This window comes from Populus alba, chromosome 10, assembly GCF_005239225.2.
Source record: "Populus alba chromosome 10, ASM523922v2, whole genome shotgun sequence".
In the NCBI taxonomy this organism is placed as follows: Eukaryota; Viridiplantae; Streptophyta; class Magnoliopsida; order Malpighiales; family Salicaceae; genus Populus; species Populus alba.
This window is the reverse complement of record NC_133293.1, coordinates 16,471,118-16,493,534: the sequence shown is the minus strand read 5'-3', so window position 1 is coordinate 16,493,534 and position 22,417 is coordinate 16,471,118. Positions and strand designations below refer to the sequence as shown.

Here is a 22,417-nt window from a genome sequence, read left to right as displayed (position 1 = left end):
CCCATTTTTTCTCGATATGTTCAAGTAAGCTAGCAATAACCCCTTAGCTTAGCTGCTAGTAAATGCCAACTCGTTCTGCAAAGTGCAAAAGTCCACCATCGCTGGAAGCTGACAACCTTAAGAAAGCCGAAGCGTGTTACCCATTCACTCTCCAAGGAGAACTTTCGACTTCTCATTTTCATCCCGCACCTCACGCTACTGCAGGTTTTCCTCACCATGCACCAGTCTGTCTTTAGCCGGTGATTGTTGCGTGGCATTTTCATGCTCTAAAGAGATCTTTGCAAAATGGACATATGCAATCTGCTGCCTTGTTCTTATCTCTGATCCCATAAAATTGCAAGGAAACAGGTCATAAGCTTCCAAGGATATGTTAGAAACTTGGCATGATCACATCAATCGAGTGTTTCCATCCCAGTTCAGATCTGGGTAAATTCCACTTCTCCTCCATTTTCTTTCAACTGAGCTCGCCATCATCATCAACAAATCGCTTCCACCAAATTGCTCGAGCCCAAACCACCAGCTGCCGTCATGTCTACGATGTCCATACCTAGAGAGCATGGAGGATTTAAAGGAAAAGATCATAGGTGGATTAAAATAACTGAATAAATAAAAAATTAGAGTTCTTATCGATCTGAGATTTTTCTAGAGTAAAAAAAAACATAACTTTTTTTTTTTTATAAGGAGAGATTCCAGCAAACGTGTGAAGAAAAAAAATAATTAAAAACAATAAAATCTGGTTTCAATCAGGATCATAGAGATAAATTGTGCATTTAAGAGAGAATTTTTAATCTCAGCATTTTGTAATGTTGATAAATATTTCATAAATTAGATGAAGGGGCACAAAAAGAGGGATTCGAATCCTCGATATAAACAAAAGTTTACATAGGAATTTCAATGTTATGATTCGAACCACTCAACTATTTTTCAACATAATCATTAGGGGGTGGTGATGATTATAGTCTTGAAAGTTGAAAGCGAGTGAATTGCGGGTCAATCTTGATTCGAAAATATTTTTTTTCATTTTAAAAAACTTATAAAAATCATTTTATTTACTAATGTCAAATACGATATATAGTATAGAAATAAAAAATCTTTTTTTTTTCAAATAAAAAAAATCATGGAAATTGTCTAATGACATATTCTCACTACTTGCTTGGGTTTGTGATATATTATATATAAGAATAATTTGATTTTAATTTTGTTAAATTATAGTGGGTAAATAAAAAATAAATGATGTTGATGAGAGTTTTTTATTTTTTTAAATATAAAATATGTGTTTAAAAATTTTAGAAGACAGCTTAATTGATCAGATTTAAATTTATTCTTTAATAATCACTGGTTTAAATTTATTTAAAACTATTAAAAATTTAGATGATTGTTAAAATTTAAGCGTATAGAATTAGTAAAGGTGTACATTAGCATGTTCAAATACCTATTTTAATAAAAACAATTCATGCTTAAAATAAAAACAATTATATTTTAATAACACATGAATATCAAATAAAAACCGTCGGTTAATCACGGATAGATTTGGTTTGGTTGATAGATTTGGTCTGGTTGATAGATTTGGTTTGGTTGTTGTGTACTAACATGTTAGTTCAGTAAAATTAGTTGAGTTACGGCAGTTTCAGCTTTCATTCGTTGTGTTGTAACAATGGAGTTTGTCATTCATTATGCAGCCTAAGGCTCTGTTGGCACAAAATCCAAGAGCCTGTTTTTTAAGTTGTTTTTTATTAAAAAAAAATAAATATTTTAACGTGATGATAATAAAAATAAAATAAAAATATATTTATATTTTTTAATTAAAAGATGTTTTTACGAAAATACCCATATAAAAAAAGTCTCGAGAGTAATACAAGAGAGGAATAGGAAAATCACAACCGTCGAAGCAATGAGACCGCAAAAATCAATGGCATTACTTTCGTGGCATTTCCCGTAAAGACAAACTGTCGTCGAATCTATCATTCCCGACTCGCCCTCCCGCCAAAACACAGTAGTAGAGCGAAGCGGAACAAGCAATGGCTGCCTCTTCCAAAACAATAATGGATTTCCTCCAACCCGCCAAGCGCCTTAAACTCTCTTCTTCCTCTCCTTCACCAACAGATCCCTTAAATCTCTTAAACAAATCACTCTCTGCAAAATCAACCTCCACCGACCTCACTCCTGACCAAGTATCCCGCATCGAACTCAACAAACTACGCGCAAAATCCAAACGCAACCTCAAACTATGTTCTCAATTAGTCTCCAGTTCCAAAGGCAACACTCATCTTCACCCAAATCGATTTCAATTTTACTTTCCATTTTTATTTTTTCTAGGGTTTTGATTTGTTTGTTTCATCTCAATTCAGGTTCCTCCGGGCATGTGAATCTAGAGGAACTGTTGGTGGAGGACACGTGGCGAGAGGTGCTACCAGGGGAGTTAGAAAAGCCGTATTTTAAGAATCTGTGTAAATTTGTGGAAAGTGAGATAAGTAACGGGAGTGTAGCTATATACCCACCGCAGCATTTGATTTTCAATGCCTTGAATTGGACACCGTTTCATACGCTCAAGGCTGTTATCATCGGACAGGATCCTTATCATGGCCCTGGTCAGGCTATGGGGCTTTCTTTTTCTGTGCCTCAAGGGGTTAAGGCACCTTCTAGTCTTGTTAATATTTTCAAGGAACTTAAGCAGGATCTGGGGTGTTCCATTCCGTCTCATGGGAATCTTGAAAAATGGGCTATTCAGGTAAATATTCTCCCTAGTAATCATATGTGATTTGCTGTTTTATTCTTTGTTTAGACGTGCTACTTATTATCAACTTACATTTAGATGTAAACAGGGGTTTTGATTGATCTGGGTTCTTATCACATTAAATATTCGAACTTGAAGTACAATCTGTCGAGAAATAAAGTTAGGAATAAAAGAAAAATTTGGAGTGAAAGATTTGTTCCATTGTTGCAATATATTTTTTTCTATGCAAAATATTAAGTTGGATTTTTTTTTGTTTTGTTTCAGGGTGTTCTATTGCTCAACACAGTTCTCACTGGTAAGATTCTTCATCATGCCAATTTATTTCACAAATAGCTTGTATTTGCTTGATGCCAGTTTATTTCAGGGAAACTTGGGATAAATTCAGTCAGTGGGTGGAAAAGCTCCCATAATCAATGCAATCTGTAATGGTGGAGTTGTTGTTTGGGTTTTGAATATCATGGCATGCTATTTGTGTATAGTGGAAGAATTATGAATCATGACAATTGTGACAAGTCTTCCATGTTGGCATGTGAATTTGATGAGGCAGTTGGTAGAGCTTTATTTAGTGAAGCACAATATTTTTGTTATTTACATTTTGGCACTTCAGGGTCTAACATTTCATATCTGAAAATGTTCAACATGAAAGGTTCTGGTTATCTTTTGTTTCTGTTCAGTTAGGAATCACCAAGCGAATTCTCATTCAAAGAAAGGATGGGAGCATTTCACTGATGCTGTTATCAAAACAATTTCACAGAAGAAGGAAGGAGTTGTTTTTCTTCTTTGGGGTAACTCAGCTCAGGAGAAATCCAAGTATGTCTATCATGCAAGCTTAGTTCAGTGCAGCAAATGAATAAGATATCTGCTGTATTAACAAAAGTCTCTCTCCCTGCCTCCCTCCCTTGTCTCTCTCTCACACACACACTTGCGCTCGCACGCGCGCACATACATGCTACTCGATGGATTGAGTATTTAGTTGATTCACTCCAACATTTTTGGCCTAATAATATAGGTTGAAAGAGACTAGAGTGCATTTGGGTGTTGAATTCCCTAATAGGTATGCTGTTGTTGAATTAATTGGCTCTGAAGCATGCATAAGGTGGGATATGTGTTCACCAAATGGTAAACACTACTGTTTGCTGGGTCACCTTGCTGCAAACCTAAATGCAGCGTAACTATGCACACATTTTGGCATTCTAAATGAGTTGACATTCTGTGGAATGTCATCTGCCTTGACATGGAGAACTATAAATTCAAGGAAAAGCAAGATTGAATATCAAAGGAATGTAGAATTATGGTCTTGGTTTAATGTAGAGCCTAACTTGCTAGCTGACTGTGCTTCTTTTGTGGAACTGCTCAGCTCCTGCCTTTCAAAAGGCCTGGCACATGCACCTTTTTTACAAAAATGAAATATTGAGACTTAAAAGCCCCTTTAGTCATTTTTTGAATCTTATTTCTCATGTTAATTCAGCTTCTTATGTTATCTTTTGGATGTTCTGAGATTTAAGCATTAAAGGTGTTTCTGTAAGTTCTGGATTTGTTGCACACAAGTAGTGGCTACTCTCTGGTTATCTTATTTATAATCAACCTTATCCTACTACCGGCATTTGTTTTAATATAAGCTTGTCTTTCCTGTTTAGATGTCCTTGTCCTTTTAGACTAGGAATGCTGATAGTCTGTATATAAAGCATCTAACCTGCACTCTTTAGTATAGATAAAACAAACAACTTTGATAGCCTATTGTGGTTTTCCGAAGTTGTGATAGTGTAACATCCCACATCGAGATAAGAGTGTCCAGAGCCAGGGCATATTAAGGCAATTGGTATCTAACCTTGTAAGATGCGTTTTGGGGCCTGTGGGCTTCCAGGAACAAAACCGTGAGGCGTGAAAGCCTAGTTGGGTTGAGCCACGGCGGACAATATTTTGCAAGGGGGAGTGGGTTGGGCCTTACAAATAGCCTAGCTCATTATCCTTGAATTTTTATCATCTTTATGCTCATCAATTTACAACTCAAGTTCCAACTCCAATCGACCATACGCTTCCTTAATTTCAGTTGTCCCAAATAGAAGTCCTCAATGTACAATCCTGATCATTTATCCTGCATTATGCCTTATATTTATTTATGCTTGTTCTGTTCATTGTTGAAGATACAATAGTTTCAAATGTAACAATCACGAACACATTTTATATAAGATGACAGGTTTGAGAGAGTAATTTTTCCTTAAAGTGGTAATATACTCATAAACAGTTTTATGAACCAAAATGACTCAAGTTTTGTTTGATGAATGAATTGAGAGGAATGTTTGCTTCTTATGGATGATTTCATTAACGTTTTTATGACTTAAAATGATTCAGTTTGTGTGACGAATTTGGAGGAATTTTTGCGGAATTTAGTGGTTTGAATATCCAGTCAGCATGCTTATAAAAAGGTTGTTTCCCAGGTTAATTGACCAGACAAAGCATCACATTCTGAAGGCTGCACATCCTTCTGGCTTATCTGCAAACAGAGGCTTCTTTGGCTGCAGGTTAGTTTGTTTTCATGCATAGTAATTGTAATGCAATTTTATATACTTCAAATAGAAAGAAAATCACTATAAGTAATTTATCATTTTCATCCATATAATTTATTAGTTACTGTTTTAGGGTTCTCAGATTTAGAATAGATGAGTTGTGATGGGTGTTAGGCAAGATCAGAAGGCAAAGAGAGTGAGAGGCAGTCAAAGAAGCTAAAGTTTCGTCACTTGGGGCTGAATAGTGAGAATCATTTGTCCCAAGTTCATGCAAATTGGTATAGAATGCAACTTGATAACAATTCTGACAAACAGTAGGACTTTTTAAGGGACTGTGAACGCTTTAGGCAGTTCAAAATAGTTTTGTTGGGATCCAACAATTTCATCCCTATTTTTTAACTCACTGATAAGATAATTCACAAGGAAGAACATGTCCTTTCCTCTGTTTTATTTAATTACGGAATCATTAAGTATCTTGAATAGTTTACTTGTGCGAGGTCACATACTCACATTATTGGTTATGTTAAAATTTGATGTCAAATATAACAGTATTTTGCGAACATGTTTTCCTTTCTATTTATGCATCTGATATATTGATTCTCATAAAAAAAATTTACAGAACTCATGTATCCAGTACTTGAAGGAAATTCAAATTCATTAGAAGGAAAAGGAAACCTTGTTCCCTTTCGATGAATTCAATAAAATGACAGAACTGTTAACCATTGTTTGCAAATGATGTGATCAGGCATTTTTCTCGCACAAATCAGCTTTTGGCGCAAATGGGAATTTCCCCAATAGAATGGCAACTTTGAATCGATGGACCAGTTACTGATATTGATTTTGTAGCAGGGCTTTGTCAGTATTTCTAGAATCTTCAAGCAAGACAAGTTTTTGGGGCTCTATTTATGTATAAATTGTGGTTTGCCTCTCTGTGAAGAGACTTCCCTGTATGGTCCCAACCTTGGTTGTATCCAAAAACTGCGCACGTGACCATTATCCTGTCTTTTTTGGTGATTTTCCTTGTCCAAAAATCTAATGCTAAATGACCTGTTTTTAAAAAGTAACAATCAATATGAGATTCAATTGCAGTATCAAGTTGAAAAGGTTTTTGTTTAAGATAAAAGAGAAATTCGATGTAATAGCAGCTCGGAAATTGTTGGAGCTTGGAAGTTTCACTAGTTTTTTTTTTTTTTTTTTTTTTTTACATTTAAGGGTATTTTTTAGTTAGTTTGAGCTTAATATAAATAATGAATTTAATAAATTTCACAACAACATTAGATTAATAATACTTGCTGTATTCTTTATAGAGTTTTCAACACGGAAGTGGCATTGGCCAGTTAATAAATTTTGCCTCGAGTGTATGCTTTGAAATCATATCATCTTCGAGATATGCAACTTGCGTGCTATTCAATTTTCCTAGGGTTCTAAGAGTGTTTTTTGTTTTAGTAGAATCAATGTAAAATTATGGTGTATACTTTTTAACTAAATAATTGGAACTGTTTAAACTCGATAAAATATTTTTTTTTGTCTGGGTTTTAATCAGTAGGGGAAAAAAAGAGAGTTATACCCAACTAAAAAAATTAGAAATTTAATTTTGAAAACGATATCCAGTCTTTTAAATTATTTTAACGAGGCTAATATATGGTATTGAGATAGGAGAATTATATTACTAATTAGAAATAAATAAATAAAAACAATTACAATAAAATCATTCACACTTATTTGATTCCTACGCGTTGAAGTGGATGAATAAGTTTAAATTCGATAAAAAAAAAAAAAACTAAAAAATAACCACGATAAAAAGACATATCGGCGCCCCTATTACAAAATTGAAAGTTCTTAAGGATGATAGTGGAATTATTTCAAACCTAGAGAGAGTCTTTTTCTGTAATTTAACCTACTCCTCCAATCCAGTGCTCTTAGTTAGCTAGCTGTTCATTAATACACAACTCCAGTAAATTCTGTCTCTCCACTCTAGTTTTCAATGATACAAGAAAGACAATCTTATGTGAGCAGCAGCAGCACCTGAACAAATTCTACTCCAAAAATTTCTATAATCGTTAATGGAGCGAGAAGAAGGAGAGGTAAGAAACTTACAATGCGAATCATGCGGTTACATAGGTCTTGAAGAATCCGATGGCTTCTATTACTGCCAGCAATGCGGTGCTCAAGCTCAAGGCATCATGGAAACCGGCGTCGCCGACGAAGACTTCGTTGAAAAAGGCCTTGACTCCGCCGCCCTCTACAGCCACCGCCACATCCGCCGCTCCCAGTCCACCCACTCCCTCCAACCCATCGCCGACCCCTCCTCTATCGCCTGGCTCAGCTTTACCCAAGAAGAAGCAGAACCCGACAACAACAATCATAGTCAGAATTATATTAAGAGAGAAGATGATTATGGTTATGATTATAATGATAATTATGACGGGGTGTTTGGGCCTACAGAGCCTGAGGATTTTGGGGGGTTGAATAAAGCGAACCTGAGTTACGAGGATTATTACAATGAGGTTAGGATTAAATATGTTTTAGGGATGGGGTTAATGATTCGGTTACAGTGTGAGGCTTTAGTTGAAAAGTTTAACGTGACTCCATTAATTGTCGGGGTTGCTAGCACTGTTTGGTTAAGGTTTTTGCTTACTACTGGGGTTTTTAAGGATAGTTGGGCTAATGATGTTTTGATTGATTCCGAGATGCAAAAACCAGAAACCACCGAATTGTCAGGTAATAATTATCGCAGTAACTTTTTGTTATTTACTCCTCTGTTGTCTTGAAATTTTTCGTTGAATTTTTCAATTTTTTGGCTGGTTTCAAGTGGATATCGATATGGTTTACATCTATGTATGCGTATGGTCTTATTGGATGCTTCACTAGTTTTAGTTTTAGTGTGTAAGAATGAGTACATTTTTTTTTATTACACGGATAATTTTCGAGTTTATGTATGTAATTTTTGTAATCTGTGATCTCAGTGGAACCAGAAGATAAGAAGAGACGTGTTAGGTACCACCGTCATGAACCTCGTAATTCATTTGGTCAGCGTGCAGTGCTAATATGGTTTAGGTATCTGAGAAAGGAAATACCATTGCATTATTCTTTGGTGATCTCTTTTTTGGCTTGTCATGTTGCTAGAGAAGCAGTTTTACCCACAGATATAGTGAAGTGGTCGGTCGAAGGGAAACTTCCTTATTTTGATGCTCATGTTGAAATTGAAAAACACTTTGGACATTCGTCGCCTGCCTGTTGTATAAGTTCAAGTCTAATGTTCAGGCCTATGCAAGCAGTTCCTATTCAGAAGTTGGAGTCAATGGCAGCCAGCATTGCTGAGTCCGTAGGCTTGCATTTGCCTCCAGTGTATTTCTATGGGATAGCTTCTCGCTATCTTAGGCAGTTGTCTCTTCCAGCTGAAAAGATTCTTCCACATGCGTGCCGCATATATGAGTGGTCAATGCCCCCAGATCTATGGTTTTCAACAAATGAGTTAAGGCTTCCTAGCCGTGTTTGTGTATTGTCAATACTGATTGTAGCAATAAGAATTATCTACAACATAAATGGTTTTGGGGCATGGGAAGGAAGTTTGCCTGGTTATACAAGCAGATTAGACTTTCCTTGTAGCTCTCAAATGCGAGTTGATGAAAAAGATTCCGGTTCTCCTCACAAGCTGGATGATTCAGATGAGAAATCTATTGGTAACAGATCGCATGTTCAGAGTTCTGAGTTAGATTCTGCAGAGCTTTTGCGCAACTTAGATGCCAAATACAATGAGATCAGTGACACCTATGGTAATTATTTCTCTCTTGTTTTGGACTTCAATTGGCATTGGGTTACTGGAACTGAAGGATTCCATGTTCTAGAAGGGTTTTGTGTTTGTAGTACTCTGCCCCACTTATTTATTCTTTCTTGTGCTTGCAGAGTTCACAAGGGACTTGCCATCATATCTCCAATACTGTAACGAGGTGGTATTTTGTGGAGCAGGATCTTCGCATGTGAATCATCGGGAGGATGAGTTAATAAAGAAGTTGTGGGATTTTTATCAGAGTGAAAAGGTAATAAGCAATCTGAAAGTTTCCTATGATCTATTTTTAGGCATATGCTAAAGATTTTGTGCCATGCTGGTGTTTGTTGATTGTAACCTGGATCTCATCAAACTTGGGCTCACATCATTAGATTCCCTTCTAATGTGCTAGATACCAATTGGTCATTTTTTTCAGTATTTTTTTTTCATAAGTCGAAAATTGAAATAGACTTCCGACATCCTTTTATTTTCTTTGGATTTTTTACTTCAAAATGTAACCCCAGGTCTGAGTTCTTATCATTGTTGTCAATTTGCTATAATTATATCTTCATGGTATTCAAAGTGAACATTGTTTTTTGCCCCTCATTTCTCTGAGTAAAGAATCATTCTTGCTAAGAAAAAAAAGTAAAGTATTAAATTTGGTGTACTGTATGTTTGATTGATTACATATAAGAGTAAAATCTTTCCTGGTGGTATCTTCAGATTGGTTCACAGTCATGCCCTGTATGCTGAATATTTTTATTCTATGCTCTTGTAATTTGGAATCTAGGTTGGCAGTTTCTTTTTCTGGCTCTTTTTTCTGGATGGTAGATGTGAATGCTGCATGTCAAGGTAGTAAGTGCCAAAAAGCTAGTATTTGTGCTGACTTGTTGATTGTTTCTGTTATCAGTATTCTGATCCGGCAGAAGATGATGGAGCACAAAATAGGACTGTTTTTAATGGAAAAAGATCGAGGAATGACAATGGATTTGCCAGAGATCAGATGGGAAAAAATAAAATTAGAGAAGAGACCCATGAATTGCTATCCACTGATACCTGCAATTCAACAGGAGATGAAAACAATGATGATTCAACGGAGACTGTCAAAGATAAAGCCATTAGAAAGTTGAAATTAGACATGGCAGAGAATAGGTTCTATTACATTCCACCAAGGCTCAAAATCAAGAGATTTGATTACCTCCACTATGTGCGGAGGGTAGGTGATGGTGCGTTAACTTATGTTGCCCATGCAGATTATTATATTTTGCTTCGTAGTTTTGCTAGAGCTGCTCAGGTTGATACCCGGATAATGCATATCGGGGTAATGAATTTTGAGAGAAGAGTGGCTTGGATGGAAAAAAGAATCGACTACTGTTTGCACTTGACACCTCCTAGTTTTACCTGTGAGTATTGTAGAGACGTGCCAGATCATTCTGATGATGACGATGCAATTGGACTTTCGCAGTTGCATTTGTGACATGTTTTTATTTGATCTTCCATCATATAGTTAGTTCTTCTGATACCCTTTTTCAAAAACACATCAAGGGCTGCATCTAGAGCTGTTTTTTTCCTGATAAGAGAGAAGTTTCTGTTTTGAATTTTGACAGGTCCTGCCTTGTAAATCCTGGGAATATTGATTATCAACGATTGTTTATGAATCCATGTTAAAGCGAATGAGTAAGGTGAATATGGTGACCATGTTTATGCCTATTCTGTCACCTCATTTTTAGAGGCGATTTCTTCGGGTTGCTTTCTCGGGTCTGTTTTTAGCTAGGTAGTAATTCTTAGCTTCTTGACACAACGATCCGTGGGGATTCAATAGCAAGATGCTAACTGTCGACGTTTATTTTCACTAGAAATTACGTCAAATTAACAGGTTTGGCAAAGCTTAAGCCACATTCATGGTCATGTTTGGGCCAACACATGACACCCACCATCCCATGCACTTGAGGCCTGAGGACGATAACTTTGCTCTGCCTGGACTGACCCGAAACGCTGGCAATTTTCATCGGTATAGCTTTAGGAACAATGGGATATGGATTTAAATTTGGGAGATGGACAAGAAAACATTAAGGACAAGTCATTATTAAGAAAGCCACTTGCACCGGAACCCGATCCTCCATTAGGTGATGTGATTTATGGATGTTTGGGGCCTGAATTTCTTATTAATCAGTGTCGTTTAATAGCGGGCCCCGTAGAGGAAAGAAGATGAAAATCTGCAGCATGTGGCAGGCTTTCAAGTCATAGAAGCAGCGATAGGTAATATAATATTTAGTATTAAGCTGTAACTAAATGCAAGTTGCTTAATTATTTTTAAATTAGGAGCAAAAGAAAACAATCCTTGCCTCTTAATTAATGAACCTGCTGAACAGGGAAAGGTTGAAATGCTCTGTTGAGGCCACTGCTCCTCTCGCCTAACACAGGTTAAGCAAATCAAAACTATGCTGCTTGCTTTGAAAAGTCTGGGATAACAAGATAACATATAATAATAGATACATGCCACCAAGTTTGAAGCTGGATTCACTGTTTGATTTGTGATCAGAATCCAAATCCAAAATCACCCTCTCCAACTACCCCAGGAGAGCGATTAACCCTTTTAAGAGAGTATGCATCCAATATTTATTCTGCAAGATCAGAGCTGCTCCACAAAATGAATAACAGATGACATATCGCATATCCAAATTTGATAAACCATGGCTTTGGGAGAGGGGGGGGGGGGGTTGTTTCTATTCCCCCTTCCCTTTACTTCAAAAACAGATGGATTAATCGTATCAAGCGAGTAAAGAGAGTTCCCTGGCCAGTTCTAATAAAATGCCAAAAAAAAAAAAGCACACCATGCCATGCTATTGCCCAGTAATGACGTTTGCCTACGTTTTGTTGATACAACAGTTAAAAAAGGCTGCAGCATGTTAATGATTAATATCAATAAAATATACTAAAGACAGGTTAACAGAAAACATAATAGTTCTGTAAGAAAAGTTACTGCCCTTTTAACCGTCATGCATTCTCCACTCTATTTCTCTCCATGAAGACCTTTAATTAGTGATTAGCAATCACTGAACGGTCATCAACATAGCTAAAGAAACTAGAAAACAAAAGAAGAAGAAGAAGAAGCAAAGAACTTTCATGCCCACTTGTTGATCTAAATCAAGTTACTGCCGTCTGTCTTTTTTTTTTTTTTTCTTGATCTAAATCAATATGATGGAGAAGATCCATGGGAAGCCATAGAACCATGAACATGGACTTTGCTCTCAATCCGGTACCTATCAAAGCTATCATAGTTACTCCCATTGTTGTTGAAGCTGTAACCTTTGTTGTGAGCAACAACTCTACCAGCTTCCTCATTAGCATTAAAACCACACTTGTCGCTGCAATTAATTCCGTAACTATTATTCAACTTGTCTTTCCTGGACCTATTGTTATGCATCCAAACTTTGAAAACATTTCTAGTAACCCCGATTTCACTGCAAAACTCTTCAACACCTCTATCATTATTGCCTCTCAGCAACCTCCACCCCAACTTCTCAGCAAAAAGATACATCTTCTCTCTCTGTTCTTGACTAAACTTGGTTCTTGCTCTCTTTTTCCCATGTGGGCTTGTCATTGCGAGACTGTAACTCTGTTTCTGGAGTTGGGTATCATCGAGATGACCAGAATGACCAGAGCTCAAGGACAACAGCATGTGAGGAGCAGAAGGGTAGAAAGACTGCGGGCTTGGTGATGCCGGTGATGTTGGGCTAGGACTTGGGCCTGAACTTGTTGACCCCGGGCTTTGGCTTGAGCTCGTGGTCCAGTTAAGTCCTGTTGGTGGTAGCATGTGAGTGATGGTGGTGGGGCCAGATGGTTCACGGCGGTGGAAGTTGCGGTGGCAGCCACAGGCAGCACATTTGAAGGAGGCAGGGTCTTGAGGGGTGGCAGTTGACTTGGGCATAAACTCCCCACAGCCATCCAAGGCTAGTCCACCAATACCTGCAGCATGGTTTTTGTGGCATTCTTTGTAAGACACCACCATATTTTGCTGTGGTGGTGGTGGAAGATGGCGATTTTGGTGGGTCTTGTATGAGCCATTTGTAAGGGACAAGACCTTGGTGAGATGGGTTTGGAGTGGGGTTTCAGTATCCGTGTCCGAGTCAGGGGATTTGGTGATGTGGTGGGGGCTTGTGGTTGAGTCCATGGCTTTTTTAGTCATGTAGAGGATTGAGAGCAATCTTTACACACGAAAGATGAAGAAGTTGATGGGCATACAGTGATGATGATGATGATAGTTTTATCTGTTTAGGATGCCAAAATGTCTCACGAGGTAATGGGAAATGGGGTTAGGGAGAGGTGGGAGATAAGATGGTAGATATAGATTAGAGGGATACAACTGTGCAAGGCAAAGGCCCAGGGCACTGCTCCAAGTCACAACAAAAACCCTAGCTAGTAGTGTTACTTGTATAATATAAACTCAAAAGTTCAATAATATGATTTGGTACTTTGCCGTTAGGTTAGCGTGCGATTTCAATTTTTAGCTGGGTTGGTTGTGGGCAATCAATAAAATTGGTTTTCTACTGTATTGACCAACGAGTTGCAAGCAAGGACTAAAGAGCACATTCAATGGAAATCTCTGCCTAAATATTATGCATTAACTAAATGCATGCACCTGTGAAAGAAATATGTCTGGATTAAGGAAATGTCGTCCTGAACGAACACGTGGCCTCATGAGAAGGGTGTACAGTAAAAAAGGACAGTTTGCCCTCACCCCAGGCACAGCTCATCCCTGCAAAGTAGTACCTCGCATGATTTTCACGACAAGGCATGTTGTTGGTCTCTTTGCCTACACAATAGCCTCCTCCACTGTTTGCGCATAGGTTTTAGAAGATCACTAGGTTTTTTTGCTTCCATGGCAAGTAAGAAATCGGTGTCGATATGAGAATGCCTGAGATAAACGGCTTACTTAGGATAGCCGTGACTATTTTTTTGCTCAGGTGAATTCTTTTTAGAAATATACCTGGACAAGATCTTAGAGATCAGATTGACAAAACAGAAAACAAAAACAAAAGGCAGCTATGACATAACAGAGGCTGATTTTGTTTGCCATGGGAGGAGATTTCATTTGGTAAGTACATTGATTGCATGACTGCAAATTGCACCGACCATGCATCTAATCAAAGTGCTTAACTTTTTCCTCCCGGAACTCATTGCTCCTACTTGAAGGGTGATCGATATTGAAGAAGAAGAATCTCATCACTTTGATATTTTAGCTAGAGGTCCACATCATAATCACCATTTTCTCTACCCTTGAAGCATCCTAATGCGGCGGCACGTCATGCTGTCTTTGATTTCTTATTTATTTTTCTGGGTACATGGCAGTAGTCGCCTCTCCTAATCATGTCGCATTTCTTTTCATTTTTAATTTGTTGAAGCAAAACTGCAGCAAGCCCCCATGATTTAAATATTACAATACCTAATTAAATCCTTGCTCAATCCATCCTTCAATCGTTGCATAAAAAAATCATTCAACTACAACTTTTCCCTCGCCTTTATTGCTAAAAATGGTTAGCAGTGTGTGTTTTCTTGGGACACGTACGATCTTAAATGGAAAGTCCTGCATAGCTTATCAAGTCAGCTTTGTGGTTTATTAACGGGGTCGAGTGAAATGGTCAGGAATGAAAACTGAGTTTCATGTATTACTACTCAAGGTAGCCACCGGCCCTTTCCACTGCTGGGTGAAGGATAACTTCATGGAGAAATGATGATAATCGAGGGGAAATTAAAAAGAAAAGAGCCACTGTTGATCATAGACAATCGACAAAAGTCGGAGATGTGATGTTTTGTCCTTTTCACGCTTTAAATTGTGGTTAATCTTCTCCGATCATGCTTTATCAGAATCCAAGAGAGAAAAGTTTGTACAAGATAAACGCAATTTATAGGCTTTAAGTCTCCCCTCAGTATTGACAAGACGTGAGATTTAGAGCATGCTTAAGAGGTATAATTAAGATACGGGGGAGATGATGCCTATCTCTTTAACTGGGACAAAAATAAATGACTTGATTTGTTTAAATTAATGGATTGTCAATGACGGTACCCCTCGAATCACCCTATGCCACATGATCTGGTCTGCAAGAGCTAAGAGTCAAGAAAAACTCCCTCTGCTGGATTATACAGAACATTTTCCTGACAATTATGCCATCATCGATAAATGAGACAGCGACTAGTTTCTTTTTTATTATCACTTCCAGTGATTTTTTAGCCGGGAGTGATTAGTTTTGAATGGCAGACGGCTGAGGGATAGGGTTTCATGTGGGTGGGCTCACCCTGGCCACATGACATCACCTCCATATAATTGTGGGTTCATGCTAGATGATCAGTGAATTAAGACCTCTTAAACTTTATCCCTGATGATCACCATTCACCAGAACAGCTTGGTTCTTGTTTTTCATGCATTGGCTATAGACGGAATAGAAGTGAAACTTGAATCTAAAATCTATGAGAAATTTAGGGTTCTTCTCTTCCAAAAGAAAAAACTACTAGGCTTTATATTTATCGGAAAAGAAGCATGCACGAAAGGAATATAGATCGAGAGGTGCAAGGATTGTGATGAAAATAATGGATGATCCATCTACTTGGTTGACTAATAAAAAAAAAAACAATGGGAGTCCATTCATCTGAATCAAAATATTATTAAAGAAATAAAAAGGATAAGAGTCGATATCCATCTAAATGGAAAATGATTGAGAATTACAAGGAAGAGTGCTTTCTTATATCGTTGTCCTTTATACACAAACATCAAATCCTTCCTTCTCGACCCCTCTCCTTTTATCCACTCCTTTTTTTTCCAATCCTCCATCCAATATTCTTTCCTGATAACAAGAGTGTTATATAAGATAAAAGGAATATTTTTATCGATTTGGCTAAGGATATTTTTCCCGATGAATATCTCGCTTCAAAATTCAAAATTATTATTTCCTCTCAAGTTGTTTGAAACTCTGGATTACCTGGACAAGTAATTACGAGAACAAAGAGAGCAACATCGGTCGCCGGAGTGCATGGCTACCAAGATTATTATCATTACATCTGTTACGGTGCCATCTTCCACGAGTGTAGAAGATACAGCACAGAAGCAAGACGATGACCACTGTCCATTAGCCATGGTCAAGAGGACAGATAACCAGGATTTTTTCTGTGCGATTGAGGGCCTGGGGGGAGAAAAGGCCCACTTCTCTAGCCTTATTTCCACGTTGAAAGCTTTGCATTTGCCATTTATGATCGAGTGAGCCATACACACTCCATGGTCCACTGCCCTTAATTGCCGGGGCCCCACCAGATAAGCCACCATGATAGTAGGAGATAAATACGTCACAAACTCAGTTTTCAACTCATTAGGGAGTGGATAAGTATCCATGAAGGAGCGTTTTTGTTCTTTGAAGCAACATTACTTGGGAAGATGAGATTAAGAAGCGAAGAGAGAAGAGAAGAGACAAGTCTCTCGAGGCAGCCTGAAGAACGAAGGATAAGAATTATCCTGCTAAATTTATGGATAAATGATAATCACCCCATTATTATTCTTATTTTCTAAGATTTCCGAGTAGACTGGACGTGTTAGGATTTGGAAGCATGTGCTTACCAAAAAAAAAAAAGGATTTGGAAGCATGTGACAATTTGGTTGTTGTCCTCTTTAAATATTAATGATTGCACATCGAGACTAGACCCGAAGCCCCCCCATTCCCTTTTGTCGGCCCATAATCCCATCATGTTTGGGCAACCAGCCCATTTACTTTTTATCTCAGCAATGCATGTTAAGCGACGCCGTCTCAGTTCCACAGCCCTCTTCTCTCCCCGCTCTCTATCCATTTCTTCTTCTTCTACATCTAGGCACGTTTTTTCAACCATCTATCATCTGTGTTGAATCTTTGGCCTAGGTTGCTGTCTTTATTGACAAGTAAAGCTACTGACATGCAAGTGAGTTGGAAGTAAGATTGTCAAAGCTCCATTGAATGTTTGTTGACTAGGAGGCAGCCATGCAGGTCGTGAAATTTGACACAAAGATTTCGGTTCTGCTGGATTCTTGTTATTGCAGCGCGCGCCCTTGTAAGTAAATTGGTGATAACGTTTGGTACAAAGCTCCAGATCCTACACCTTTGATGCGTTGGAAACTAGACACGAACAACTTTCTGAGGATATATAGCTCGCTCAGCAATTTTAAAACTGAAACCTGGACCTGTACAGGCATTCTCAGCTTTGTTGGCTTCTTTGGATTGAGCTCAGGTCTTTTAAGCTTTGTTAAGAACCATCAACTCCAAATTCAATGGTGAATGTGAATACTGGATTTACTAGGAATGCACCCGCATCAAAACCATGAAGAATTGGAGATAGACATCAGTAGTTGCTATTTTTCCTATTCAATTTCTCACCCGTCATTATGAAGAACAGCAGTTCTACTATCTGAGAGGTGCAAAACGAGAATATAATAAATTTAAGGGTTTAAATTAAGTTTTCTAGTATACATTAACCAACCATGAAAATTTTCAGTTGTCACAAACAGGCTGAACCGAAGAAAAAGCATAAACAGGCAACCCCTTGTTTATTTAAGCAATTTCATGACAGTCCAGAAATTGTCATGCATTGTTGAAATATAAAGAACTATAAAGAAGTGCCTTGTATTTGCCGATGAAGAGAAAAAAAACAATGCACTAAGTTCACGATGGAAAGAACAAAGACTGAGAAAACACAGAACTTAATAATTAAGTATAAAGAACAAAGAGCAGAATTGAGTTGTTGGTTACTGTTATCCCATGCCCTTTTATTTATAGGAAAAAGAAAACAGAATTACAAAGAAAAATAAACACCAGAAACGTACCAGCCATCTTCTCCTTTATTTAAGGAGATGTTTACAAGTTAGTTTAATCCTAGATAAACTTAACAAAAGAATTCAAAAACATATCCTAATCTAGATAGTAATCTCAGCTAACAACTAGATAATCATGTAGTACATTACTGCTAAGTAATCCTGTTCTAGCTTAGGTACCAAACTTCAACACTCCTCCTTGGTTCCAAAGCTAGTCATTCCAATTCTTGCCCTCAGATCTTCAAACCTGGTTTTAGCCAACGGTTTGGTGAAAAAATTTGCTAGTTGATCTTCAGAAGTGCAGTAGCATAGTTCCAGTTCTCCTTCTTGCTGAAACTGCCTGATTGCATGAAATTTGATCTTCATGTGCTTGGTTTTATCATGAAAAACAGAATTTTTAGAAATAACTATAGCTGATGTGTTGTCACAAAACAATGTTGTGGGATTTTGTTGATTGCAGTCTAAGTCACTTAGCATCTTCCTTAGCCATATTAGTTGTTTTGCTACTACAGAAGCAGTTATATATTCAGCCTCTGCTGTAGAATGTGCCACCACATATTGTTTCTTTGAATTCCAGCAAAACACATTCTTTCCCACAACAAAACAGTAGCCTGAAGTACTCATCATTCCTTCATCACTACAAGTCTGGCTTTATGCTTGTTGATCTTACCATCTGCATTTAATTTTGTTTTGAAAATCCATTTCACTCCAATTACCTTCTTATGAGTTGGTCTGTCAACTAGCATCCATGTTTGATTCTTGTCTATCATTGCAAGCTCCTCCTTCATTGCCGCTATCCAAACTTGAGAATTCGTAGCTTCCTCAACATCTACAGGTTCTGCCACAACTACATTGCACCTGCTATAGATATCTAATAGAGATCTTGTCCCCTTTACTGGTTGATCATCAATATTCTCTGCAGCATCCCACTCACTTTGTTGCTCATTATTCCCAGTAACATCTGTTTATTGATCAATCATGTTTGCAGCATCTAACTCATCTTGTTGCATCTGTTTTGATCCTTCACCTGATGAATTTTTCCAATCCCAAGTAGCATTTTCTACAACTTTGACACTTCTAGCAACCACAACTTTGTTAGAATTCAGATCATAAATTTTATAAGCCTTAGATGTTGTACTATAGCCTATAAAGATCCCTATATCAACCTTTTGATCAAGTTTTCTTCTTCTCACTTCAGGTTTCAAAACATAACAAATACTACCAAACACCTTTAAATGATCAATACTAGGTTTAAAACCATACCAGAGTTCATAAGGAGTTTTATCTGCTAAAACTCTTGAAGTCATTCGGTTTATAAGATATGATGCTGTGTTTACTGCTTCTGCCCAGAAATTCAATGGCAGCTTCTTCTCATATAGCAAACATCTTGCCATCTCCATCAATGTTCGGTTTCTTCTTTCACTTACACCATTCTGCTATGGTGTGTAGGGAACAGTCAGCTGGTGTTTAATCCCTTCTTTAGCAAGGTATGCTTCAAATTGTCGAGAGGTATACTTTTCTCCATTGTTAGATCTCAATATCTTCAATTTGTTTCCTGTTTCTAGTTCAACTGCTGCCTTGAACTTAACAAACTCAGCAAACACATCAGCTTTGGATTTTAAAAAGTAAACCCAGCAGTACCTACAAAAATCATCAATAAATAGAAGAAAATACTTTGAACCATTTAATGATTCATTGTGCATAGTTCCACACACATTTATGTGTACAAGCTGGAGTTTTGACACTGTCCTATATGTATTGTCAGGAAAAACAGCTCTGGTTTGTTTTCCCAACTGACAAGCTTCACAAATAATTTGTTGTTCTTGAATATCTGGTAACCCGTGAGTCATCTGCTGGTCAGCCATTCTTTTTAGAGTTGCATAGTTGAAGTGTCCCAACCTTTTGTGCCAAAAAACATATTCATTGTTCTCATAGGTATTGGCACTCAAACATACTTCCTTCCAGTTAACATTAAAACTTCGGTTCATCATTTTTGCAGAAAGTAAAAGTACTCCATTTTTATCTTTAATGTCACACACTCCATCATTAAAGACTATTGAATAGCGAGGTTCAATCAATTGACCCACAATAACTAGATTCTGGTTGATCTTAGGCACATAAAGAATATTTTTAAGAATTTTTGTACCTGACAGTGTTTCTACTGCAATTGCTCCTTTTCCTTCAACCTTCACAAAATCTCCATTACCAATTCTGACTTTAGATAGGTAGCTTTTATCCAAGTCTTTGAATAAGCTTAGGTCTGTTGTCATATGGTTAGTGCACCCGCTATCAATGAGCCATGATGAGTCCTTTGCCTCTGCTGAATTACACATGTCCTGTATTGTGACCATGAATAAAAGATCTTCTTTAGCTTCTGAACAATCGGCTACTTGAGCTTGTTGTTTTGTTTTACTTTTGCAAAATCTTTGGATGTGACCAAATTGCTTGCAGTTTCGGCATTGAGCATTCTTGAGCCAACACTAGGCTTCAAGATGATTAGTTTTCTCACAGTATTTGCAAGCAGGAAAATGCTTTTTCTTCTCTTTCCCTCTCATGAAGCTGTTATTGTTATTCTGCTGCCAGTTAACAGATTTCCAGCCTCTCCCTTTTTCTCTTTTTCCTTCTTGATTATTTCTGAAAATGTTCTTAGCCCGACTCTTATCCTTGTAAACTGCAACAAGAGCTCCTTCACTTGATTCTTCTTGTCTATATGCTTGTCTTTGCTCCACAGCTTGCAATGTATTTACCAATTCTTGCAAGCTCATTTCAGAAAAATCTTTAGAATCTTCTAAAGAACAGATTTTATGTTCAAACTTTTCTAGCAGACTCACTAGGACTTTCTCTACAATTCTAGAGTCTGGAAAATCTTCTCCCAAAAGTCTTACTTGATTCACAAGTTTCAAAATTTGAGAAGAGAAATCTTTGATGCTTTCATTTTCTTTCATCTTCAGACCTTCAAATTGTCTTCTCAGATTCAGAATCTGCATCCTTCTTGACTTCTCATCACCATGGAACTCTGCTTTTAATTTATCCCATGTTTCCTTGGCAGATTTGCACGCCATGATCCTTATGAAGATGTCTTCACTTACAGCATTATGAAGACAAGAAAGAGCTTTAAATCTCTTTGCCTTTTCTTCATTAAAGAACTTCATCTGTGCAATAGTGGGATTGTTACCTAGAGGTGTAGGTTGCCTATCACTTTCCACTATCTCCCATAAATCAAGAGCTTTGAGATAAGTTTCCATTTTTACAACCCACACACCAAAATTCTGCCCCGTAAACAATGATGTTTTTGGTGAAAAGCTTGTAGAATCCATAAAAAAAAACTCACTTTATTCTCTCGTGTTTTTCACTCACCAACCCTCAAAGAAAACTTTGATTTATCCTCACTGTACTCTCGTGTTTCTCACTCACAAAAAAAATCCCTTCAAAGATCAAAAGAGCTCTGATACCAATTGTTGAAATATAAAGAACAAATTGTTGAAATATAAAGAACTATAAAGAACTGCCTTGTATTTGCTAATGAAGAGAAAAAGAACAATGCACTAAGTTCACGATGGAAAGAACAAAGACTGAGAGAACACATAACTTAATAATTAAGTATAAAGAACAAAGAGCAGAATTGAGTTGTTGGTTACTGCCATCCCATGCCCTTTTATTTATATGAAAAAGAAAATAGAATTACAAAGAAAAACAAATACTAGAAACGTACCAGCCAACTTCTCCTTTATTTAAGGAGATGTTTACAAGTTAGTTTAATCCTAGATAAACTTAACAAAAGAATTCAAAAACATATCCTAATCTAGATAGTAATCTTAGCTAACAACTAGATAATCATGCAATAGATTACTGCTGAGTAATCCTGTTCTAGCTTAGGTACCAAACTTCAACATGCATGTCTTTGATCCATGGTATTTGTCGTACTGACACAAAATAATAAATCGAAGCTAAGCACTCACAAGAGCAATAAGTTTCTAGACTAGTTCTATTTCTACACGTCATGTAAGCAAACAAAGTCGCACGAATCTCAAGTACTAGAAAAGGTAGGTTCTGAACTTGTCATATTAGTCAAAGATTGATAATTCAATTCATTTATACGCGTGTTCTAATTTGAATTTAATCATGTGAATTAAGATTTTACTCTGATATAAAACTTGCAGTAAGTTATCTGTTGAATTCAAATAACGTATAGAATTGAATTCAATCGCACATATGATTTGATTTCAATAAAGGTGAAGGGGAATCAACTTCGTGGTTAATAAATTCAGCGGCGTAGATTGGTTTTGAGAAATACAGTCTAAGATTGAATATCATCTTTGTTGCTGGTGAATGGTGATAAAGAATTATTCAACCTTCAAGATTACGACTTTACTCATCTGAAGCTTGCAAGTTGAAGTGAAAAGGGATGCTGTTTGAATGAATTCACTTTCTGTGTATGGTTATTTTCTGTTTTGATAAATGGGATTGGCTTATTTTCTTCCTTAAATCTGTAATTCTGCGGATGCTTTTGTTGAAATGTAAAGAACTATAAAAAGCTGCCCTGCATTTACTGATGAAAGAAAAGAACAGTGAACTTAGTT

General features: G+C 37.2%; 5 protein-coding genes across 5 annotated transcripts; 2 read left to right on the top strand and 3 right to left on the bottom strand.

Annotated features, from left to right (window-relative positions):
• Positions 1–1,903: 1,903 nt before the first annotated feature.
• LOC118043054 (uracil-DNA glycosylase, mitochondrial) lies at positions 1,904–6,258 on the top strand. Its single transcript, XM_035050863.2, has 6 exons — positions 1,904–2,256; positions 2,349–2,728; positions 2,999–3,029; positions 3,409–3,544; positions 5,173–5,256; positions 5,987–6,258. Exons 1-6 carry the CDS (start codon positions 2,019–2,021, stop codon positions 6,051–6,053), a joined length of 936 nt encoding a protein of 311 aa, XP_034906754.1. The 5' UTR covers positions 1,904–2,018; the 3' UTR covers positions 6,054–6,258.
• Positions 6,259–7,044: 786 nt separating this feature from the next.
• Positions 7,045–10,668, top strand: LOC118043052 (TATA box-binding protein-associated factor RNA polymerase I subunit B). The gene is made up of 4 exons (XM_035050862.2): positions 7,045–7,962; positions 8,208–9,017; positions 9,148–9,281; positions 9,921–10,668. The coding sequence occupies exons 1-4, from the start codon at positions 7,305–7,307 to the stop codon at positions 10,485–10,487; spliced, it is 2,169 nt and encodes a 722-aa protein (XP_034906753.1). The 5' UTR covers positions 7,045–7,304; the 3' UTR covers positions 10,488–10,668.
• A 1,231-nt stretch (positions 10,669–11,899) lies between these two features.
• Positions 11,900–13,543, bottom strand: LOC118043051 (zinc-finger homeodomain protein 11). Its single transcript, XM_035050861.2, has one exon. The coding sequence runs from the start codon at positions 13,197–13,199 to the stop codon at positions 12,204–12,206; it is 996 nt and encodes a 331-aa protein (XP_034906752.1). The 5' UTR covers positions 13,200–13,543; the 3' UTR covers positions 11,900–12,203.
• A 4,480-nt stretch (positions 13,544–18,023) lies between these two features.
• LOC140956030 (uncharacterized) lies at positions 18,024–19,231 on the bottom strand. Its single transcript, XM_073411928.1, has 3 exons — positions 18,865–19,231; positions 18,554–18,798; positions 18,024–18,425 (listed from the first exon to the last, which is right to left on the bottom strand). The coding sequence occupies exons 1-3, from the start codon at positions 19,229–19,231 to the stop codon at positions 18,024–18,026; spliced, it is 1,014 nt and encodes a 337-aa protein (XP_073268029.1).
• A 1,086-nt stretch (positions 19,232–20,317) lies between these two features.
• LOC118043357 (uncharacterized) lies at positions 20,318–21,082 on the bottom strand. The gene has a single exon (XM_035051323.1). It carries the CDS (start codon positions 21,080–21,082, stop codon positions 20,318–20,320), a length of 765 nt encoding a protein of 254 aa, XP_034907214.1.
• Between the last annotated feature and the right edge of the window lie 1,335 nt (positions 21,083–22,417).